At 41.4% G+C, this 17509-nt stretch overlaps 1 protein-coding gene across 10 annotated transcripts in view; it reads left to right on the forward strand.

The window, feature by feature from the left end:
- PLEKHM3 (pleckstrin homology domain containing M3) overlaps positions 1–17509 on the forward strand; it is a 92620-nt gene that overhangs the window by 25933 nt on the left and 49178 nt on the right. For all 10 annotated transcript variants that reach the window (XR_015289142.1, XR_015289141.1, XR_015289143.1 and 7 more), the window contains 2 exons: positions 3212–3357; positions 8022–8215. Coding sequence is in view for 4 of the 10 variants with exons in the window: in XM_086897303.1 (XP_086753429.1) it covers positions 3212–3357; positions 8022–8215 (340 nt within the window). In the remaining 6 variants the exon portion in view is untranslated. The remainder of the gene's footprint in view (positions 1–3211; positions 3358–8021; positions 8216–17509) is intronic.

The raw sequence follows: 17509 nt of genomic DNA on the forward strand, positions 1-17509 counted from the left end.
ATTCCAAGGTTGTTTTATTGTATTTTCTGTGATGAAAGGTTTGGGATGATTCCTTCCCTCTCTTTGCTAACAGTGTACCTTACAGCTACATTTTTTCCCTCTGTAGCTTGCTCTATAACATTCTTTAGGGAGGGATGATTTTAGGTGCTAGCAAATACTGTGGTATTCTCTTTGCATTAGTCTCCAGGTTTGCCAGACCTTTGTACAGATGTTATATAGATAATCTTCTCTGTGAGCATTAGGAATAGGTGAGAGAGGTTTGGTGAAAGTTGTGCTGCTTTTTTTTCCCCATCCTGTGCAAGGTGCTTTCTCTAGTTATGTAGGCAATTAAGTATTTTCTCTGCAAACATGGTCCCTTCCCAAACCCTAAACTTTGTTGAATTGTGTTGTCAGTCTTGGAGGTGGTCAGCTACATCTGATTGTCTTGCTGGGAGAGGTGCTCAAGAGTTTCAAGCCAGGGATCAGTACTAGCTATGCTTCTGGTAAACATCATGGCAGGCTGATATACCTGAATACCCAGGTGCAGGATTTCCAAGGTCATTAAGCCAATGGCTATTCCTTCTTCCTCTTCTTTCTCGTTCTTGATCTATTTTTTCCCACCTTAAAAAAAACAAAGTAGCATAAGTGGTCTATGCCACAGAAATATGTTTGTCACACTACACCACTTTGAACTGCATAACATCAAAGAAAATCAGTGCTTTGATAACTTGATTTGAAAGGGTTGTAGAAATAGCCATCATTATGAATCACAACAGAGAGGAATGGAAAAGATGGTGATTTTCAAACAGCAAAGCTTGTAAAGTAGGGGAAAATGTAATGTGGATGCCAGCACCACATTATCATCTAACAAACCCCAGCTACACAACTGTTATGTAGCTTTGCAGAGCATATTTTCTTGAGGATATGAAGAGGAATGAAGAACACTAGGTGTAAAGAGAAACAAAGAAACAAATGTGGGCTCAGGAAAGAGTTGAAAGGAGGAAAGCAATGCATGCTGCTTGGGTACTAGTTTCTTCCACTTCCTCCTCTTCATAAAACTGCCCTTCCAGTAGATGAAGGGTATCCAAGATTGCTTGCTGAGACTCTCCTCACCCCAGAGAACTTCAGTTCTTATGGCTGGACATAGGGAAGATGAGAGAAGCCGCCCAGCATTTCTGCGCTTTGTCACCCCTCTCCCAAGGACTCCTCTCTCTGTGGACTGAATGAGTTTCTGGCTCTAGGAGGCTGCAGGAAATTAAGTCTTAAAGTGGTAAATTCTCAACTGCAAATGTTGAATTTTGGAAGCTTGAATTGGATTTCACCTTATTCTTACCTTTGGTCTAACAGACAGGAGTTAGGGCATTAAGACAAGGTGGCAGCCAGTGGAGTGGCAGGGGATGCATGGTGCTAGTTAGGTGAAATCAGTATGTCCTGTCCCATCCTCATCTCCAGACAAGTAAGTGTTGGCTAGTGGGAGTGTTTATAAGGTTTAAATGACATTGAGTTAGGAGACTATTTGCATTCAGACACAGCTTTACCACTAGAACTTCATTAATACTTATGCTCTGGTCTTATGAAGTAAAGGAGAAGACATGAACATAATTATCTCTTTTATCAACTGACCTGTTTATCTGTTTGTTTTTACCAAGAAACTGCATGTCCTTTCTTCAAAAAACAAAAAAATGGTCAGGGGAAGAGGGAGATGGAAACAGGATATGTCCCATACTGATTCACTTGGTAGTGTGTATTGCAGAGAATCAGTGGCCAAATGGCTCTGGAGTGTGAAAGAGGAGGAAGTGAGCTAATTGTGTTGGTTAGGTTATTCTAATGATTTTTATTAGAGCGGAGGGGGATATGGTGACATCATTTGATGTGGGGAAGGAAGAGCTCAATTTATGCCTAGAGTAGCTGACCTGCAATCTTTCCTCAAATCAGTGTAACTTATACTGGGGAGAAGTCACATAATTACACTAAATGTAATTAATTATATTGACAAAAGCAATTGGTCAGTGGACTTCTACCTGAAAAAACTCTCTTTAATGAATGCTTTTGCAGCAAAAATGATGTACAAGGATTCTGCTACTCAGTATTTCTAACTAGCTGCAGCAGAGACCATCTGAGCATGCAGCACATACCAGAGTGGAGCTCTGGTGCTGTGGCTGAACCTATAAATGTCATATGGGGACACTGGCATTTGAAGGAAAAGCAGAAATATTGTCATGTATGCTGTGTCTAGAGGTGCTGTTAACAGCCACAGACATCTTGATGTATCTTGCTCAAACATTTTTAGCCTCACTTCCTGAGCACATTTTTTAATGTGACTGTGCTGTCTGTCTTCAGTCATCCAGTCTAATATTATATGAACCTTTTGGCTCATTTTTGTCAGTATTGAAAGGCAGAAGTGTCATATATGTTGAGTTTTTATGTGTTTTGTGAGAATAGGTGGTCAGGTGAAGGAGATCTCGCATTAGTTCTTTCCAACTAAAGCAGTAGCTTTTGAATACATTGTTTTACCCCAGGGACTCCACACAAGAGGGCATGGGAAGAGGCAAGGGATCTAGCTGTGAATAAAGTGTCCAGCAGACCTCAGACCTTGTAAGACACAGAGTAATGCAATTGTAAGGAAAAAAAACAACTCTGCTGGAAACTGAGCTGTGTCACTACTGCTAGTCAAGAACTACTCATTCTCAGTGTGACTGCTGCTCAGTTATTATTCATGATCTGACTGTGGTTTGCCTTGGCTGTACTAATTCTGTGGCTGAGTCTTACCTGCCAAGTCAGCATCCCTTCTAGCTGTCAGTGGGAGCTGCCTTGCACTCCTGCAGGCAGGCAATGCTGGCCCATTCTTTTGTGGGGAAAATGGGAGCAAGCATACAGTATGTAGCCTGTCTAAGCTTCAGGCCATGGTTTTCAGATGGCCATGGCTTTTAAATGCCCAGTGTCTCACAAGCAAGTCTTCTGCCATTGTTTCTTGAGAAGTGCTAAGTATCTTTTGACTGCTCTCCAAACTCCCTGTCACAGACACCAAAGTTAACGTGTGCTTTTTCAGTGCTTGTCCAAGAATACTGATATTTATTTTTCAATTTTTTATGGTATGAGAAAAATCTCTTGGGTAAAATAAATAAAATATTAAAAGGATCTCAAATAGAGGAATACTTTTCTGTCTTCATCCTGAATGTGTATCTCTGGCTTGGTGTACAATCCCAGATTTTTGCCCCTCTCTTTTCTCTAGGCTGTCAGCGCTCCATAGGTTTGTCCAATGGGAAAGCCAAGGTGTGTAGCTACAGTGGATGGTATTACTGCAGCACCTGCCATGTGGACGACAACTTCCTTATCCCTGCACGGCTGGTTCACAACTGGGACACTTCCAAATACAAGGTAATCTCCCTGCAGGTTGGAGTGCTAGCAAGGGAATGGAATTCCTGACAGAAACACAACAGCCCAAATGTTGTGGGCATTGACTGCTAATACTGTCTTCTTTGTCCCTCTTGACAAAATGAGCCATGCTCTCTCAACAAGACATGTTTTCATCACAGTTTCCTTGGCCAGATCTAAGGTGTTCCCCCACAGGAGCAGCTATGCTCTTCCTTCTTGGTCCATCTTTTTCATCGTTGCTTATCTGGCTGTTCAAGGGACAGGGAGAGGTAGCACCCAGCAAACTCTCTTTGTGCTCTAATCCTTGCAGTTACTGGGCCCTTGAGGAGTACCCATTTCGTGACCACCGGGGACTAAGGATTGGTAATGGATGTGAAATTATGGGAATGCCTATAGGAAACTGGCCTACCAAATGCAATGTTTGTGAGGCCCAGTATGTCCTGTCTCTTGGCATGAGCATCTGAGGACACTAGAAGGACATTGTACTTGATTGAACCAGACAGATGAAAGCAATGTAACAAGAAAATTCTACAGTTTTTCAGTTGCCACACAAGAGCTTTTCTAAAACTTTTATAATCTGCTATTTGCTGCTGCCTCGGTGGCTGGTTGCTAGATGGGGCACTGATTACCTGCCTCAAAGCATTGTACCAACAAATACAGTAACAGTGACAGTGTTGTTTTGCTGTCTCAGGCAGTATATGCTGAAAGAATAACAAACTCATAAAGAATCCAGACCATGCCAGAACTTCAGACCTAGCAGCCACTGTGTGGAGAGGCTGTTTGATGTTTTGTGTCTGCGTATATTATTATTATGTGCTATTTGAAAATGAAAAAAATAACCAGTAAATGCCCTATTAGAGGAAAAGCAGGTCTCTTGAAGAAAATTTTTCAGATGGGGAGATTATTAAAAGGTAGCCACAGCCTGCCATCAGGAAAATGATAGTCGTGCTCTGTGAAATGCAAGATTCTTCAAAGTTGCAAAGCTCCAAGGTGTGGAGACTAAAAGCCCTCCCATGCCTAGAAGTTAGGAATATTTAAAAGTTGTTTTTTTGAATGCTTTTACCAAGGACTAAACCTGCCAGCATATGGTAGTATAAGCAGATCTGATATGGGACTAGTGGATTGTAGGGCAAAGACCTTGTATGAAGATGTCAGTAATACTGCCAAAATTAACTGGGTTTTTTTTTCTAAACCTGCAGCATAGAAACTATGCTCTAGTCTGTTTTCTGAGGTATAGGCAGCTGAGAAAAGAGAAAGAAACAGGGTTAAAGCTTAAGCATTCACTGCAAAATTAGTCTATTGTCATCTCACTGTAATAGTGAGAAATTTAGTTTTGCACTTTTTGTAGATAGAATGGTATGAGGTGCCTTGGAAAAAGCAAATTCTGTGTAGCTGCTTTACCTGTTTTTGTGTGAAAGTGCTCAGAGAGGTGAATTTAAGAAAGGAACACAACCCGTCAGGTAGGAAAAATACAGCATCATCCCCAACTATTAGAGCAGGAGCTAAGGCAGGGAGGGAAGGTGAAGATAAGCACACTGCCCTGCTCCTTGTAGGTAGCACAGAGCTGGCCTGGAAGTGGAGCTTCTGCAGAGGAGCACATGCTGTGACTGCACACCCCAAAGAAGGTCCTGCAGGAAGTATGCACATCCCACATTTGATGGTCAGGACTGAGAAAGAGGGCTCCAGGATGCTAAAACTTAAATGTGCCTGTCAGTCCACCAAATTGGAAGCAAAATTGAATGAAGATTTTGCAAACCGGCACTCCTTTCCACTGCTCACCTCTTCCTCACCTCCTCAGGGGTTTCTGGGGTCTGTCCTGTTTCTGGTAAAGCAAGCACCAAAAGGTACTGTAGGACATGAGCTGTTATAGTGTAACTGGGCATGTTTCTCTTTTTATGTTTCATGAGTTCAACATCTGAGCAGCAGCTGTAAAATAAGCTGTAGCATCAATTAAGTTTGGAAATTGAGAGGTTCTTGTCTGCTTTTGGCAAGACAGGTCATGAAAAACATAAACAATTAACCTCTCTAGAGCTGTCTGTTACCATACCCAGGATCCTGAAAAACAGCAATGCAAATAACATCTGGTAGCAGATGGGTAGGAAAAGAGAAATCCTCTTGGCTGCAATAGAAGCTCTTTGAAAGGATTCTGCAGTTAGACACATTTCTTCTATCAGAACCAAAGCTGCAGCTCAGCCCCAAGGTTTGCTTTTTTCCCTATGTCTCCTACTGGTTTCATATTTGTATTTCTCATGTATTTGTATGAAGGCAATAGAAAAGAGGCAGTTTTGTGAACATGCTTTCTTCCTTTTGCTTAGGCCAAGCGTTTTCCCTGTTTGTATGCAAAGCCCACCAAATATTGCAGTTGGTTTCAGGTGGCTTTCAGCCTGCACAAAATGCCAAACACAGTAGGAAATGAACTGCCAGTCCCAGAAGGTTTCAAGAGAAGCTGACTTATCCTAAACTGAATCTTGAAATGTAAGTTTGCTGACTCTAGAACAGAAAGGTCTGGAAATGTTAGCATCCATCCTTGTATGGCATTTAAAGCTGAAACCCTACTGCACTTTGCATCTTCTCACTCCTTCTGGCTGATCTAATAGGACTGTTTTACTGCCCAGTAAAGTTGGGAGACTGTGAATATGCTAGGATGTGTACTAAAATATTGAATTAATGTGACTGCCCAACCCTTCCTGTTTTGAGACTGTGTTTCAGCCTTTTGAAATGTTGCTGTGTTTGTCAGTGTGAGTTAATGTTTTACAAGAACTGTGTGTTTGTGTCAGCCATGCAGAGTGGACTGACACCTCTCTGTCAGCCAGTGATGCTGGGCAAAGCTGCTTTTCCTGCAACCAGCGCTCCATGAGTGCATTGTATTGGCAAGGAGAGGGAAAGGTTTGCTTTGCTCCTCTCTCCTCAAAGGCTGTGTTCAGACCATGCAGCACCTGTGCTGTGCAGTAATACTTGGTCATCATCATGCATGCATATGGCAGAGTCACTCAGGGCACGTCAGCTGTGGCATCTCTTTGTTTCTATGCTCTTAATGGCTCAGGAGAGATGCCCAACACAGGGCACAGGTGTGCACAGGTGGGAGTGTAGTATTCTGACAGGAACCACCCTTCCAGTTCCCAAGACAGCAGGGCAGGTGGATGAGGAGCCCATCACTTCAACAGAGGCTTAAAGCAAGGAGATAGACACAGATAGTGCTGAGCACCTGGTCCTCATGGTGGCCACACACACCTCATAGGGAATCATGGAATATGTGCTTTAATTTGCTAATTGATGGAAGAGGACTAATAAGTACTATAGATACAGAAGTTGCTAGGGGATTGCTGAGATATTGCAGTAAGATGGGTAATGATTGTAAAAGCAGGTTGTTTAACTGCAGTTTTTAGTGCACTGCAATAAGCATAATAAAATACCAACATTGCTAGTGTTAAAAAACTTGACAAGTTTGGAGTTTATAAAATTTTGCTCTACAAAATCCAAGGTGCTTGTGTTGCAGTGTTAGCTCTGATTCCACTCAGATGGCACAGTCCCTTGTACATGCAGGATATTTAAAAAAAAAGAAAAATTAAGTTAGTGGGGTGTTTAATGTTAATAGGTGGGATGTTTAATACAGCTTCAGGGCCTGGGAAAACTCTGGAGTTACAGTCTGCTGTATTTAAAATTGCACATCTTGTTTTCTGTGTAGTTATTGGTAGGAAGGCTGGTCTTGGCATATTTCTTAGATTTGTATTAAATGTTGTGAAAAGGTTACATCTGGGGCTAGCTTCCCCTGTCAGTAGCTAGTTACTCATGCTGGTTTTGGAAGTGGTGCTATTTATAAGGATGTGTATTTTTCTTTCCTACAGCACCAGAAGGGAAAAAGCTTCCTAAATCTCAAGAGGCTGTGGCATGTGTGCCCTTTCTACTTTTGTTAGCCTAACTCATCCCTCCCTTGTCTCAGTGTAAACATTGACTTAAAGGTCCTGGAGGATTAATTGAATTGTGGAACCAGTAATATTTCTGTAGCAGAGTTTCAGGTGATTTGCAGCTCATTTCATGTAATCCCATCTTCTCTTTTCCAGCTGTGATAAAATGCAGAAATCAGGAATGAGAGAGAATTTGGCCTTTTCACTTAAGGAACAGGAGTATCTTTTCTACTGCAACATGAGTCCCATTCATTTATTGAGATTACAGTAGCTTTTTTCAGATAAAACAGAGCACTGTAATGAAAAATGAATTAAAAACTTCTTGCAGATGGAACTTTGGGAGTAATACCAATAAGATTCATCTTTATTTATCTGTATTTTAAAAAGCACAACAACTTGCTTTTTGCCATAAAGAAAGCAGTGAACAAACAGAAAAATATTTACAGGGAAGAAACTGGTCATTCAGATTTTGGATTTAAAAAAAATCTAGTAAACTGTGTTAATCCACAGCAAAAGCATATGTGACTGCAAATATGGTACTTTGGGTAAGTAGCTATCTCATACATTCAGTTTTGAAGGGCTAGATGAAGTTTGATTTGGCTATAAGCAGAGAAAATTTGGATCTCTCTCAACTCTGTCTTCATTTGTAATTAGTAACAGAGTAAGTTTTCAGATGCATGGAACAGCTGAGAGATCACAGAGGGGGAGATCTGCTTAAAAAGAGTTGGGAGAAAAGCCTAACTAAACTGCTTTTCTTTTTAGGTATCAAAGCAAGCCAAAGAGTTCCTGGAATATGTTTATGAGGAGCCGTTAATTGATATCCAGCAGGAAAATCCCATGTTGTACAATCATGTTGAACCTCTGGCAACTGTTGTCCGCCTGAGACAGCAGCTAAAATCTCTGCGAGCCTACTTGTTCAGCTGCAGAGCAGCAGTGGCTGAAGATCTGCGGAGAAGGTAAGAACCACAGCCAACCTACAGCATGAGGATGGAGCTTCCTTAGTGCGTTGCATCTCCTGCTGCCTGTTTTGATTTTTCTCACACTCTGGTTCTGAAGGCATTGCCCATTTAGAAGAATGTTGTGTGTGCATCTGACTTTTCTGGGAAGCTGGGTTATCCTCTGCTGAAGAAAATTATTTTATGAGGTCTGAATATCTTAAGTTGTTCTTGACAGCTGTTAGCTCCGGGGCATCACACATTGTGATGAGCACCTTTTAGTCCTCCTCAGGCTTTCTGGCTGTGTGTATTTTCAGTCGGATCTGCTCCCTGCCATGGCATCACAGTGAGGCAGCCACTGCTGGGACCTTTGAAACACCTCACAGTGTGACAAAGCATGAGGGGGTCCAGAATCAACCCCCTTTCCAGCATTTCTGCTCTCCTCTGTGATATGACCTCATCCAAAGGCAGAGGTCAGATGTAGTCCCTTGGCATGTGACCCAGCATATGATTTATGCTGGTCACTTGCTCAGCCAGTATCCATGACATGGCTGTGCTGAATATTTTGTTTATTGGCAAGTACGTGGCCACAGCACAGCAAAAGGTGTTTCATGTTGAGTTTACTGTGGTGAAAACAGGAGTTTTATAAAAAGTGAAGTTAATTTTAGAAGTGCTGTACCATAGTCCATTCAGCTGCTGCTGCATTTTTCTAACAAGCTAAAAATGAACTATTTTCTTAAAACTGTCAAGCCACAGTTGTGATCTTAAAAAGGCCAAGTAGTTTTTGGTGTGGATCTCCAAGAGATGGGAAGATGTCTCTGCCTATGCCATACTGTGAGGTGAGTGGCTCTGGGCATATGCAGCTGACCTGATGCATCTGTAAGCATTTGTATACCCCAGTTTTTAAGACAAGACTGGAAGTAGGAAAGCCACTACTTTGAAACTGTGAGATGCCAAAGGGCAAGGCAGCAGGTGACTTCAGTGACTATTTTGAGCATGGTGTTCTAGGGATCTGAATTCTTTGGAAGGGAGAGGAGGCTGCACCAGTGTCTTTATGCCAGGTAAGGAGAGCTGCTCTGCTGTTTGGTACATGACCTATATCATTGCTTCGATGAACTACCTAGAACAAGTAGGAGAAATACACAGCAATAGGTTTATGGAGAGCATTGCTGAGTTCTTGTGTCACATGCATTGTGGGTTATTATGTGTTTGAGTGTTACTACTCAATTGCTATTATTTTCTAGGGCAGCTTACAGCATTTAGAAAATTAGGATGGTTTTCTTTTATTCCAGAGGATGGTATTTTCTTGCAGAGCTGGTTTTCTATGCCATCCTCTTCAATAAAACTAAAAGGAAAATAAGATTTTGGAAGGTTGTTCAGAAAAAGTAGCAGAAAGGAAATTATGCTTACTGAGTAGTATTGAAAAAAGTAATTATCTTATTAAAATAGACAGAAGGAGGCAAGGAACTCAACAGACTTGGGTAAGACAGTAAAAGAAGAAAGTTCAAAGGAGGCCTAGCATAGCAATCAATTGACTAGAGGTAAAATAAGGGATGAGGGAAAGCCGGGAGAAGGAGTTTCAAATAAGAAGAAATCTCGGGAAACTGACTTAATGAAGAAACCAGGACAAAAGAGGAGCAACCCAAAATCTGCCTTCAAAATAGAGAGATGACAATTGCTAAGGAAAGAGAAGAGAGAATGGACAAAATTTAGCACAGAAATGTGAGCATGCTCGTTTCTTGGAGCAGAGAGGAGAGAGAAAACATCCCTGTGTCAAAGTGAAACATCCAGAAGGGTAGAAGGAGAAACTGGGAAACAATACTCCTAATGCTCCTTTTTCTTATCTAAGAGTTTCTTCACACCATCTCCAGTTAAAGCTGTGTGATGGAGAGAAGGACCCCAGCCCAAGAAGGGTTTGGTTTTGTATTAAGGAACATCTCCAGTTCGATAGGAGATGCTACAAGTGTAAAGGCCACTGAAGGAATGTACAATACACACCTTAGAGTCCAGTGCCTTCTTGGTTTGTAATGTCTCTGTTGAGGTGACTTTGGTGCTCAGTTGTTCCCTCAGATGTCCCCCAAGAGGTTTGCAGAGATGAGAACATCGAAGTTCTTTTCCTGTAAGGATTTATTCCTTGCTCAAAATGCTTCCAATGGCTTTACTGCCTTCATCTAGTATCCCAGTGTGAAGATGTTCACTACCAGTGTGATGACTTTATAGAGCACAGCTGAAAAGTAAACAAAGAAAATACGTGATTTAAATTTTCCTTTGGCTCATCATAGGGGCAAGTTGCAAGAAAAGGAGGAGTTTAAACACTATGGTAAGGCAGCATTCCTAAATTTAGTACTGTTTCCTAATTAAAAGTGAAAGATGGAGAGAGAATTGAGTTATCTGTCCTGCTCTAAAAACATTCTTTTTCTGCTTGGTCTTCACCTTAGTATGTGAACAGCTATTAATCACAAGAGAGTGAACACAGCATCTTGAAGACCTGTCAGACCCATATAAACAGACTGAAACAAACTGTTAATATTGCTGTCTACAGAGAACTAAAAACAGACTGATTAATTGTATTGGCACCTTGCTGCCTCTGGGACACTGATAGAGCCTGCCTTATTAGGGAAAAGCAGATCACTCTGAGGCTTCTTTTATTAATATTATTTGCATTATCATCTACTTTAAATCCATACCTCACTCTTCAACCCAGATCACAAAATGAAGATGACAATGAAGCTGGAAACTCTTGGTGTCCTTTGTGAAGACAAAACTGTTTACAATGCTTAAAGTCACTTTTTCTGAAGAATTCCAGATGGCTATAAACCAGGTTAGCTCAGGATCCAGTTCGCTTAAATGTGGAAATGTTGTTTATAATGTTTGGTGTGCCTAGATAGGTACTTTGAGAACTTTGAAACCTGGCATCTAGCAGGGAACTCAAGACTGAAACCACAATGAATACCCAAGTGACAAAGTAGAAAGAAAGGAAGAAAAAAAGGAAGGCAGGAAAAGACAGAAAAATTCCTTAATGTAGCTAGAAGGCTCACAGTAAAAATGGTCTGTGTCTATTATAGTGATTTATTCTCACCTATTGCTCCACTGAATTCTATGCTTTTATATTTGCTGGGGGAAAAAAAATAAGGATCATGGGCTTGGCTGGGAGGTGAAATAAGGCCCTCCACCAGCACATATCAGCAGTGTTCCTCTGATATTAGCCAGAAGAGATTCGCAGTCTGTTGTGCTCCCTGTTTTACAAGGGGTGTTGTTATGCCTGGTTAGCTGTAACTGTCACCTCAGTATTGCAACACATCATTTGCCTCAAATGTCTTTACTGAACAAGTTCTCGCTTGTTTTTATTACCTTGCTCATGTGGATGCTGTCCAGGCAGAGGCATACAGGACTGAAACCTAGAGCCAACACAGAATTAGTGCAAGTGGAGCTGTACAGATCCCACCACTGCCTGCAGATGGTGATTGAATGGCCTAGACAAACCAAGATGGAGTCAATAAAATTGATGGCTGGGAAGGAAAAGAATCTCTGGGTCCATTAAATAGTGAGGATATTCTATGAAATTGTGCTGAATGATGCAAGTTCTGTTCTGGATTTGCTTTGTTCTTGTCATGACTGAAGATTCTTTAGGTGCAGGAACTGTCAGAATGATTTTTGGGGTAGTGTTCAGATGCCTGCATATCTACTGTCAGGTAGGGTAACCTAGGCCAACCTTGGAGCTCCATCTGGGGAGCCCTCTGGGCTCTCTGTTCTCTCAGCTGTACATTTAAACTTGCAGTTCAGGTGCTGCTAGCTCAGATACTTTAGACAGATGGCAGTGATACAAAGTAAGTGTTTTGCAGCACATTCCCCCATGCATTAGTGCTTGTTGTAGTGCCCTTGTTCTGTAAATAAATCTGAATGGTGATGAGAAACTATATGGAAAAACTTGTTTCTTGTTACTCATCTCTGTTGGATATCATTTGTCTGTCAGCTCCAGAACAGCAATACATCAGTTTTACCCTATCAAACCTCCAGTGCTAGATACATCACTTAGCAGGCTCTAGCTTGGTGTTCCTGTGTAGCAGCAGGAGGTTAAAGGTGCACCTCTGGTGCTGCAGACGTGTGCTCCTGGCTGAGCCTGCTGGTCTGTCAGCACAAGGTGAAACAAGCCCAGATTCAGTTATGCTGAACAATAGAGTCCTGTCACTTCCTACAGTGAGGCCTTAGACATATCACTTCTGACACAGGAGTAGATTACTCTCAAAATATTTGTGTGGCAATTGGAGAACCTGTCTAAACACATCGCAGGAATCCTGATTGATCTAATGCAATCACTATACCTCCAAATACCTCATGTATGTGAAGCTGGGGCTATGTCATCTTTCAGACCAAAGACAACAGAAGGTCATTAAGTCATCTCCAGACTGTCAAAGGAGACTCTTCATTTTCTTTCCAATGTTTAGGCCATTTGGGGAGTGGAAAATTCCAAAGCAGGAGAATAAAGATACGGGTTCTGAAAGCAGTAAACTGCAAAAAGAAAGTCTGAGCAGGGAAGAAACAGAAGGATGTAGTTTCAGGGCTCTGAGATAATGGCAAGGTGAACAGAAAAAGAAAACTTGTTGCATGGGTGGTTGGAAAGAGGGTAGGAGAGAAACTCATTCAAAGAAGCTATCTATATAACCTGAGAGGAATCAGTGTTAAGACCAAACAACAACCCAAAGTGAGGAAAGGTGAGAAAATAAATGCAGAGAAGTATGCACAAGTCGTTTGTTGTTTTATTTAGATCCTGCATGCCTATAGTCATTGCAGTCATTGCAGTAGCTGAAATAAAGTTGCCTGTTGATGGAGCTTATACAAACAGACTATCTTCACCTCTTCAACTCATCTCTCTTTTGGAAGAAGTAACCACACATGCAGGATCTTTGCAAATTAGCATCTTAAAAAGTGTTTGGCTAAAACTGAAGGGATGGTGTTAAGGTGGATTTTGTGCTTTCATTTCAACTAGAGGTAACAAACAGCTGAAGCATTGAGATGTGTGCCAGAGCAGCCAGGGTGGAGGCAGTGCTGCCGTCTGTTCATGTTAAGGGAAGGTCAGAAGCACAAGCTTATGTTCTACCATGGTAAGCATCCAGCTGAGGAACCTGCCAGAGCTTTCCATGGTAAATCTTCCAGAAGTCAGGTGAGTCTTTCAGTTCACATTGGCATTTTATGGTCCAGGGGGCACACCTGTATCTCCTTGTCAAAGAGATGAGTAATATTACATGTCTTTCACAATGGTAATTTCCATTCACCTTTTGAGACCAGGTTGCTTTCAAGAAAAACAATGATCTAAAGACAGGTTCCTGTTAGATGTGGGCATCATGTTAAATATGACCTGTGCCATTTTTATCCCTGTGTTTTTATATCAGAACTTCCAGCAGCAAAGTGCAGAGGTTCAAGAGTGCCTGACAAAAGCAAAGACCATTTTCTTATTCTTAATTCCAAGTTAACTGTGGATCTAAACTATTTTGATTTTAAAATGAAACTGTCTCTAGTTCTCTGTTCTGCTTTTAGTAGCTGTGGTACTTAATTCATGAGTTAGATGTGTAGTAATTCCTGTCTTTCACAATGTTACCGTAACCTTGCTCAAGGAACCGCAAAGTTGAGTTGATGTTGATGAGAGGTACTGCATTTTAGTAGGAAGTTTATAAACTGGTTCAAGATTGCTGATGGGTGATAAGAGTAACTGTTTCAACATAGAGATGCTTGTGGGGAATTTCATAACAACATGAAATAATACCTTACCTGGACATGCTTGCTAATAAATCTAGCACTTAGTGTGGGCTGAAGATATGTGGGAGTGGCTGTTCCCAGAACATAACCAGAAGTGTTCGTACCTCATGAATGTGAAATTATTCACAAATGCTTTTTTGCATAAATTCATAGAATTAGAAAAAATGAATTAATCTGGCATAGTACCACAAGAATTAAATGAACAAGTAGTGTTTTGGTTTTGTTTAAATTAATTCATTTATTTTTACCTTTTGACTTCAAAATCACTAATTTTTGCAAGCCCCTGCTTTTCTGAACAACTTGTGTTGGCTGGAAATTTGGGTTCTTCTCTCCCAGCAAACTTCCAGGAGCTAAGATTTTCAAGGAAATACAAAATCAAAAGCCTGAAGAAAGCGAGAATGATCAACACTGGAAAAAATCCTACTTTTTCCCCTCACCTCTGATGCCATTCTCTTCCTTGAATTGACAGTGTCCATTTCAAATGAATTGCAAAAGAAAATCCAGCAAGAAATGTTATTTACCTTGCTTTGTATATTTGAGATAACTGGCAATTGTCTGATACCCCTCTGTACTTACAGAATAATAACTCTGAAAAATTGGAGCTGCTCTCAGTGAGATCAGAGTGCACACAGGTCCTGCCCGTCTGCTTCACATGTGGCTGCAGCTGGTGCAGGTGTATGGCTGCAGGGAAAGGACCAGAGAGAGCTCTTGCCTCTTGTTCAGGGCCAAAGAAATATGGGAAGAGTAATAATTAGTAATTAGCATGTGCTGGCCTTGTGCTGCTTTAGTTTGCAGTGTGGTGCAGTAGCTCCAAAGGTGTACGTTGCAGTGCCAGGTATGAGCTGGACGAGGAAGCGGACTTGGTACCCTGGTGCTGTGCCAGCTGTGGGTGTAGCAGCTTCCTGCAGAGGGGTGGAGAGGAGGCTGAATGCAGTGCTGTGCTGGACCGGGTCATCTGCGTCCCCTGTGAGTCACAGCTCAGTCATACAGTTCTCAGCCTGGTCAAACGAGCCACTCCTGGCTGGCACATGAAACCGTGGTGCCAGCTTCCCCTCCCTTCACCCCTCACATCCTAGGTTTTAAGGGTCTTTTTGGTATAGAGGAGACTTGGTTGTGCCCACCTGCCAGCTAACTTGATTTCTTTTGATTGCACTGTAAAAAGAAGAGTTCTCCCTGCTTATCAGGTTTGTACTTTGGTTATAGTGTCAGGCATAGGCAGATTAATTGGTTGTAGCTTTAGCAGAGCTGTCAGGGTATTTAACCCAGTGAAGAAAAATTACCTATGCTGGTGATAAACAGGCTTTAAATGCAGAGCAATTACTTAGTGCTAAAAAAGCACCATGACTACACACTTTATCCAAATGCAAAAAGCAAACTCTTATCAGTGGTTCTGTTTGCAGGAGGACACTAAAAGATAACCTTTGTTTGTGCAAATACTTACCTGATAAGATCATCTGAGAAGGAACAGATGAAATTTCTGTCTTGCCTGAATACTATACTTCAGATTACAAAGTATCAAGCAAAAAAGAATAATAATCATAAACTGAGGATCCTCACTTTTTTGATCCAACTAAAAATCTTGGATGGTGTGTTTCTTTTCTGCTTGCATTGATTACGTTTATATCTTGGATATAACAATAAAGCAATTTAGAGACCTTTAACCAGTAGGACTTTGGATTTCATTGTTCACAGTAACTGGCAAAGCTAGAGGCTGCTCAGCATTGAACTTGGTTTGTTCATTGCAGGCTAAACCCTGACTGGTAGCCAGGGTTTACAGCACAGCAGTCCTGTGACTCATCAATGGTGAAACTGGTTCGGGAGTTTCCAAACTCCCATGAAAGCTTAGGAGGTGCTTTTAGTGGGATGTACACTTGATACCATTTGCCTCTCAAGGGTCACAGGTCACATTCTGAAGCTGCAGAGGTTTGAGTTTTTATTGTGAAGAGTCTTAACATCTTGCGTTTGACCTCTGTCTAGTTCACTCCAGTTTCTTTTCTGTGTTAAGATTTGACTGAAAGGCTGCTGTTTATTGAATGCTTTTAATTGACCAACTTTTAAAAAAAAATTTAGTTAGTTGTAGCACATCAATCAAAAGATTTACAAAACTGACATCTTTTATTTTGCTTTCAAATGACTAATCAGAGATTTCCCATTTGGTGTTTATAAAGAGCCTTTATATTAGGGGGAAAGTAAAATTCAAGCATGTTTTGGTCTTTTTGTATCAAAGCCTTGTATTAATCCAAGCATGCTCAAAGTTCCGGATGCAACCTCGTGCAGAGAAACTAAATACATATTTTCTAGTGAAGTGTTCCTAATTATCATTATCTTAGCCTGCTCTGGGTCTCTGTGAGATTTTTGGACATGAGTGTGATTTTAGGTTTTATCTGGATGCCTTGCAGTACTTTGGATGCTAATGCTGTGTTGTGGTGTTTGTGTGAGCCCCATCTTACCTGCTGCTCTCTACTGACTTTGGTTTCCTTTGAACAGTTTCAGTTGCAAATGGCAGAGGGACAGAGATAGCATAGATACTACTTTGCTATTAGTTACATAAGAGGAAGCATCCATGTTGGGAAGCAAGAGGCACTGAATTATTCCTGTGTGCCTCTTACTGAAAAGGACTTTATATAAGCATGACTTCATTAGGCTCAGAGAACCTGTGCAGGCAAAGCAAGCTGTCGGAAACTGGCCGTCAGACATTCTCTTGCTCACTGGTGTATTTGGTCTGTATGGATTTCATGCCCCAACTGATTTGATTGCATTTATGATGAGTTATTTTGAAAATGTGTTTGGGTTTGGTATTTTGGTGCCCATTGTACTCTTGTTCCCCACCCACCAGAGGCTGACAAAAACTGGCAAACAGACCCATTTCTGAGAGGTGGCTTCGTCACTTACATTCAGGTGTGAGCTTTGGGTTTTTCTTTCCAAATGGAACTAACAGAAATTTTCTGGAGGTGAACTTAATTGCAGATATGCAGCGCAGCAAGACCTGTTTTTGAAGCAGTTGCTCATCTTGCCACAGGCATGGTGAAAACATTTTATTTATATGAGTGGGGCTGAGCTGCCTCCTTCTAGGCAATTTCAGGGTTTCACAGCCATGGGGCTGTATGGTTTCCACCTTTGGTGGTGTGAGCAAATGTTGAAGGAGTGTTTTGCACCTCTGCATTTATTGGGAATTACGCTGGGACTGGCCCAGTTGCTTCATGACTTCTGTAAATGCTGTTGCATTTGCAAGTTTTGGCTGCCCAGCTGTTTCTCTGTGGCCTACCACAGAGAACCAGTTTTAATTTTTCAAGTCAATAGAAGGACTGTGAATCTGAAGCTGGACCAGCCTTACTTTCTGAGGGGTTTTTTATTCCTCAGTTTCTGTAGTAATGAAAATAATCACTCCCATCACTTGAGTGCTGAGTGTGTATATGTATGTATATATACGTGTGTGTGTGTGTGTTTTGCATAAAACTGGGAGGGCAGTGCCTAGTTTTTTTTCCTGTAAATAGGTTTGGAAGGGAGGAGGTGCATTGGATACCAGCTCTGCAGAGCTATTGCTGCAAATGAACATGTTTT

This window comes from Cyanistes caeruleus, chromosome 7, assembly GCF_971803275.1.
Source record: "Cyanistes caeruleus chromosome 7, bCyaCae1.hap1.1, whole genome shotgun sequence".
Lineage (NCBI taxonomy): Eukaryota > Metazoa > Chordata > Aves > Passeriformes > Paridae > Cyanistes > Cyanistes caeruleus.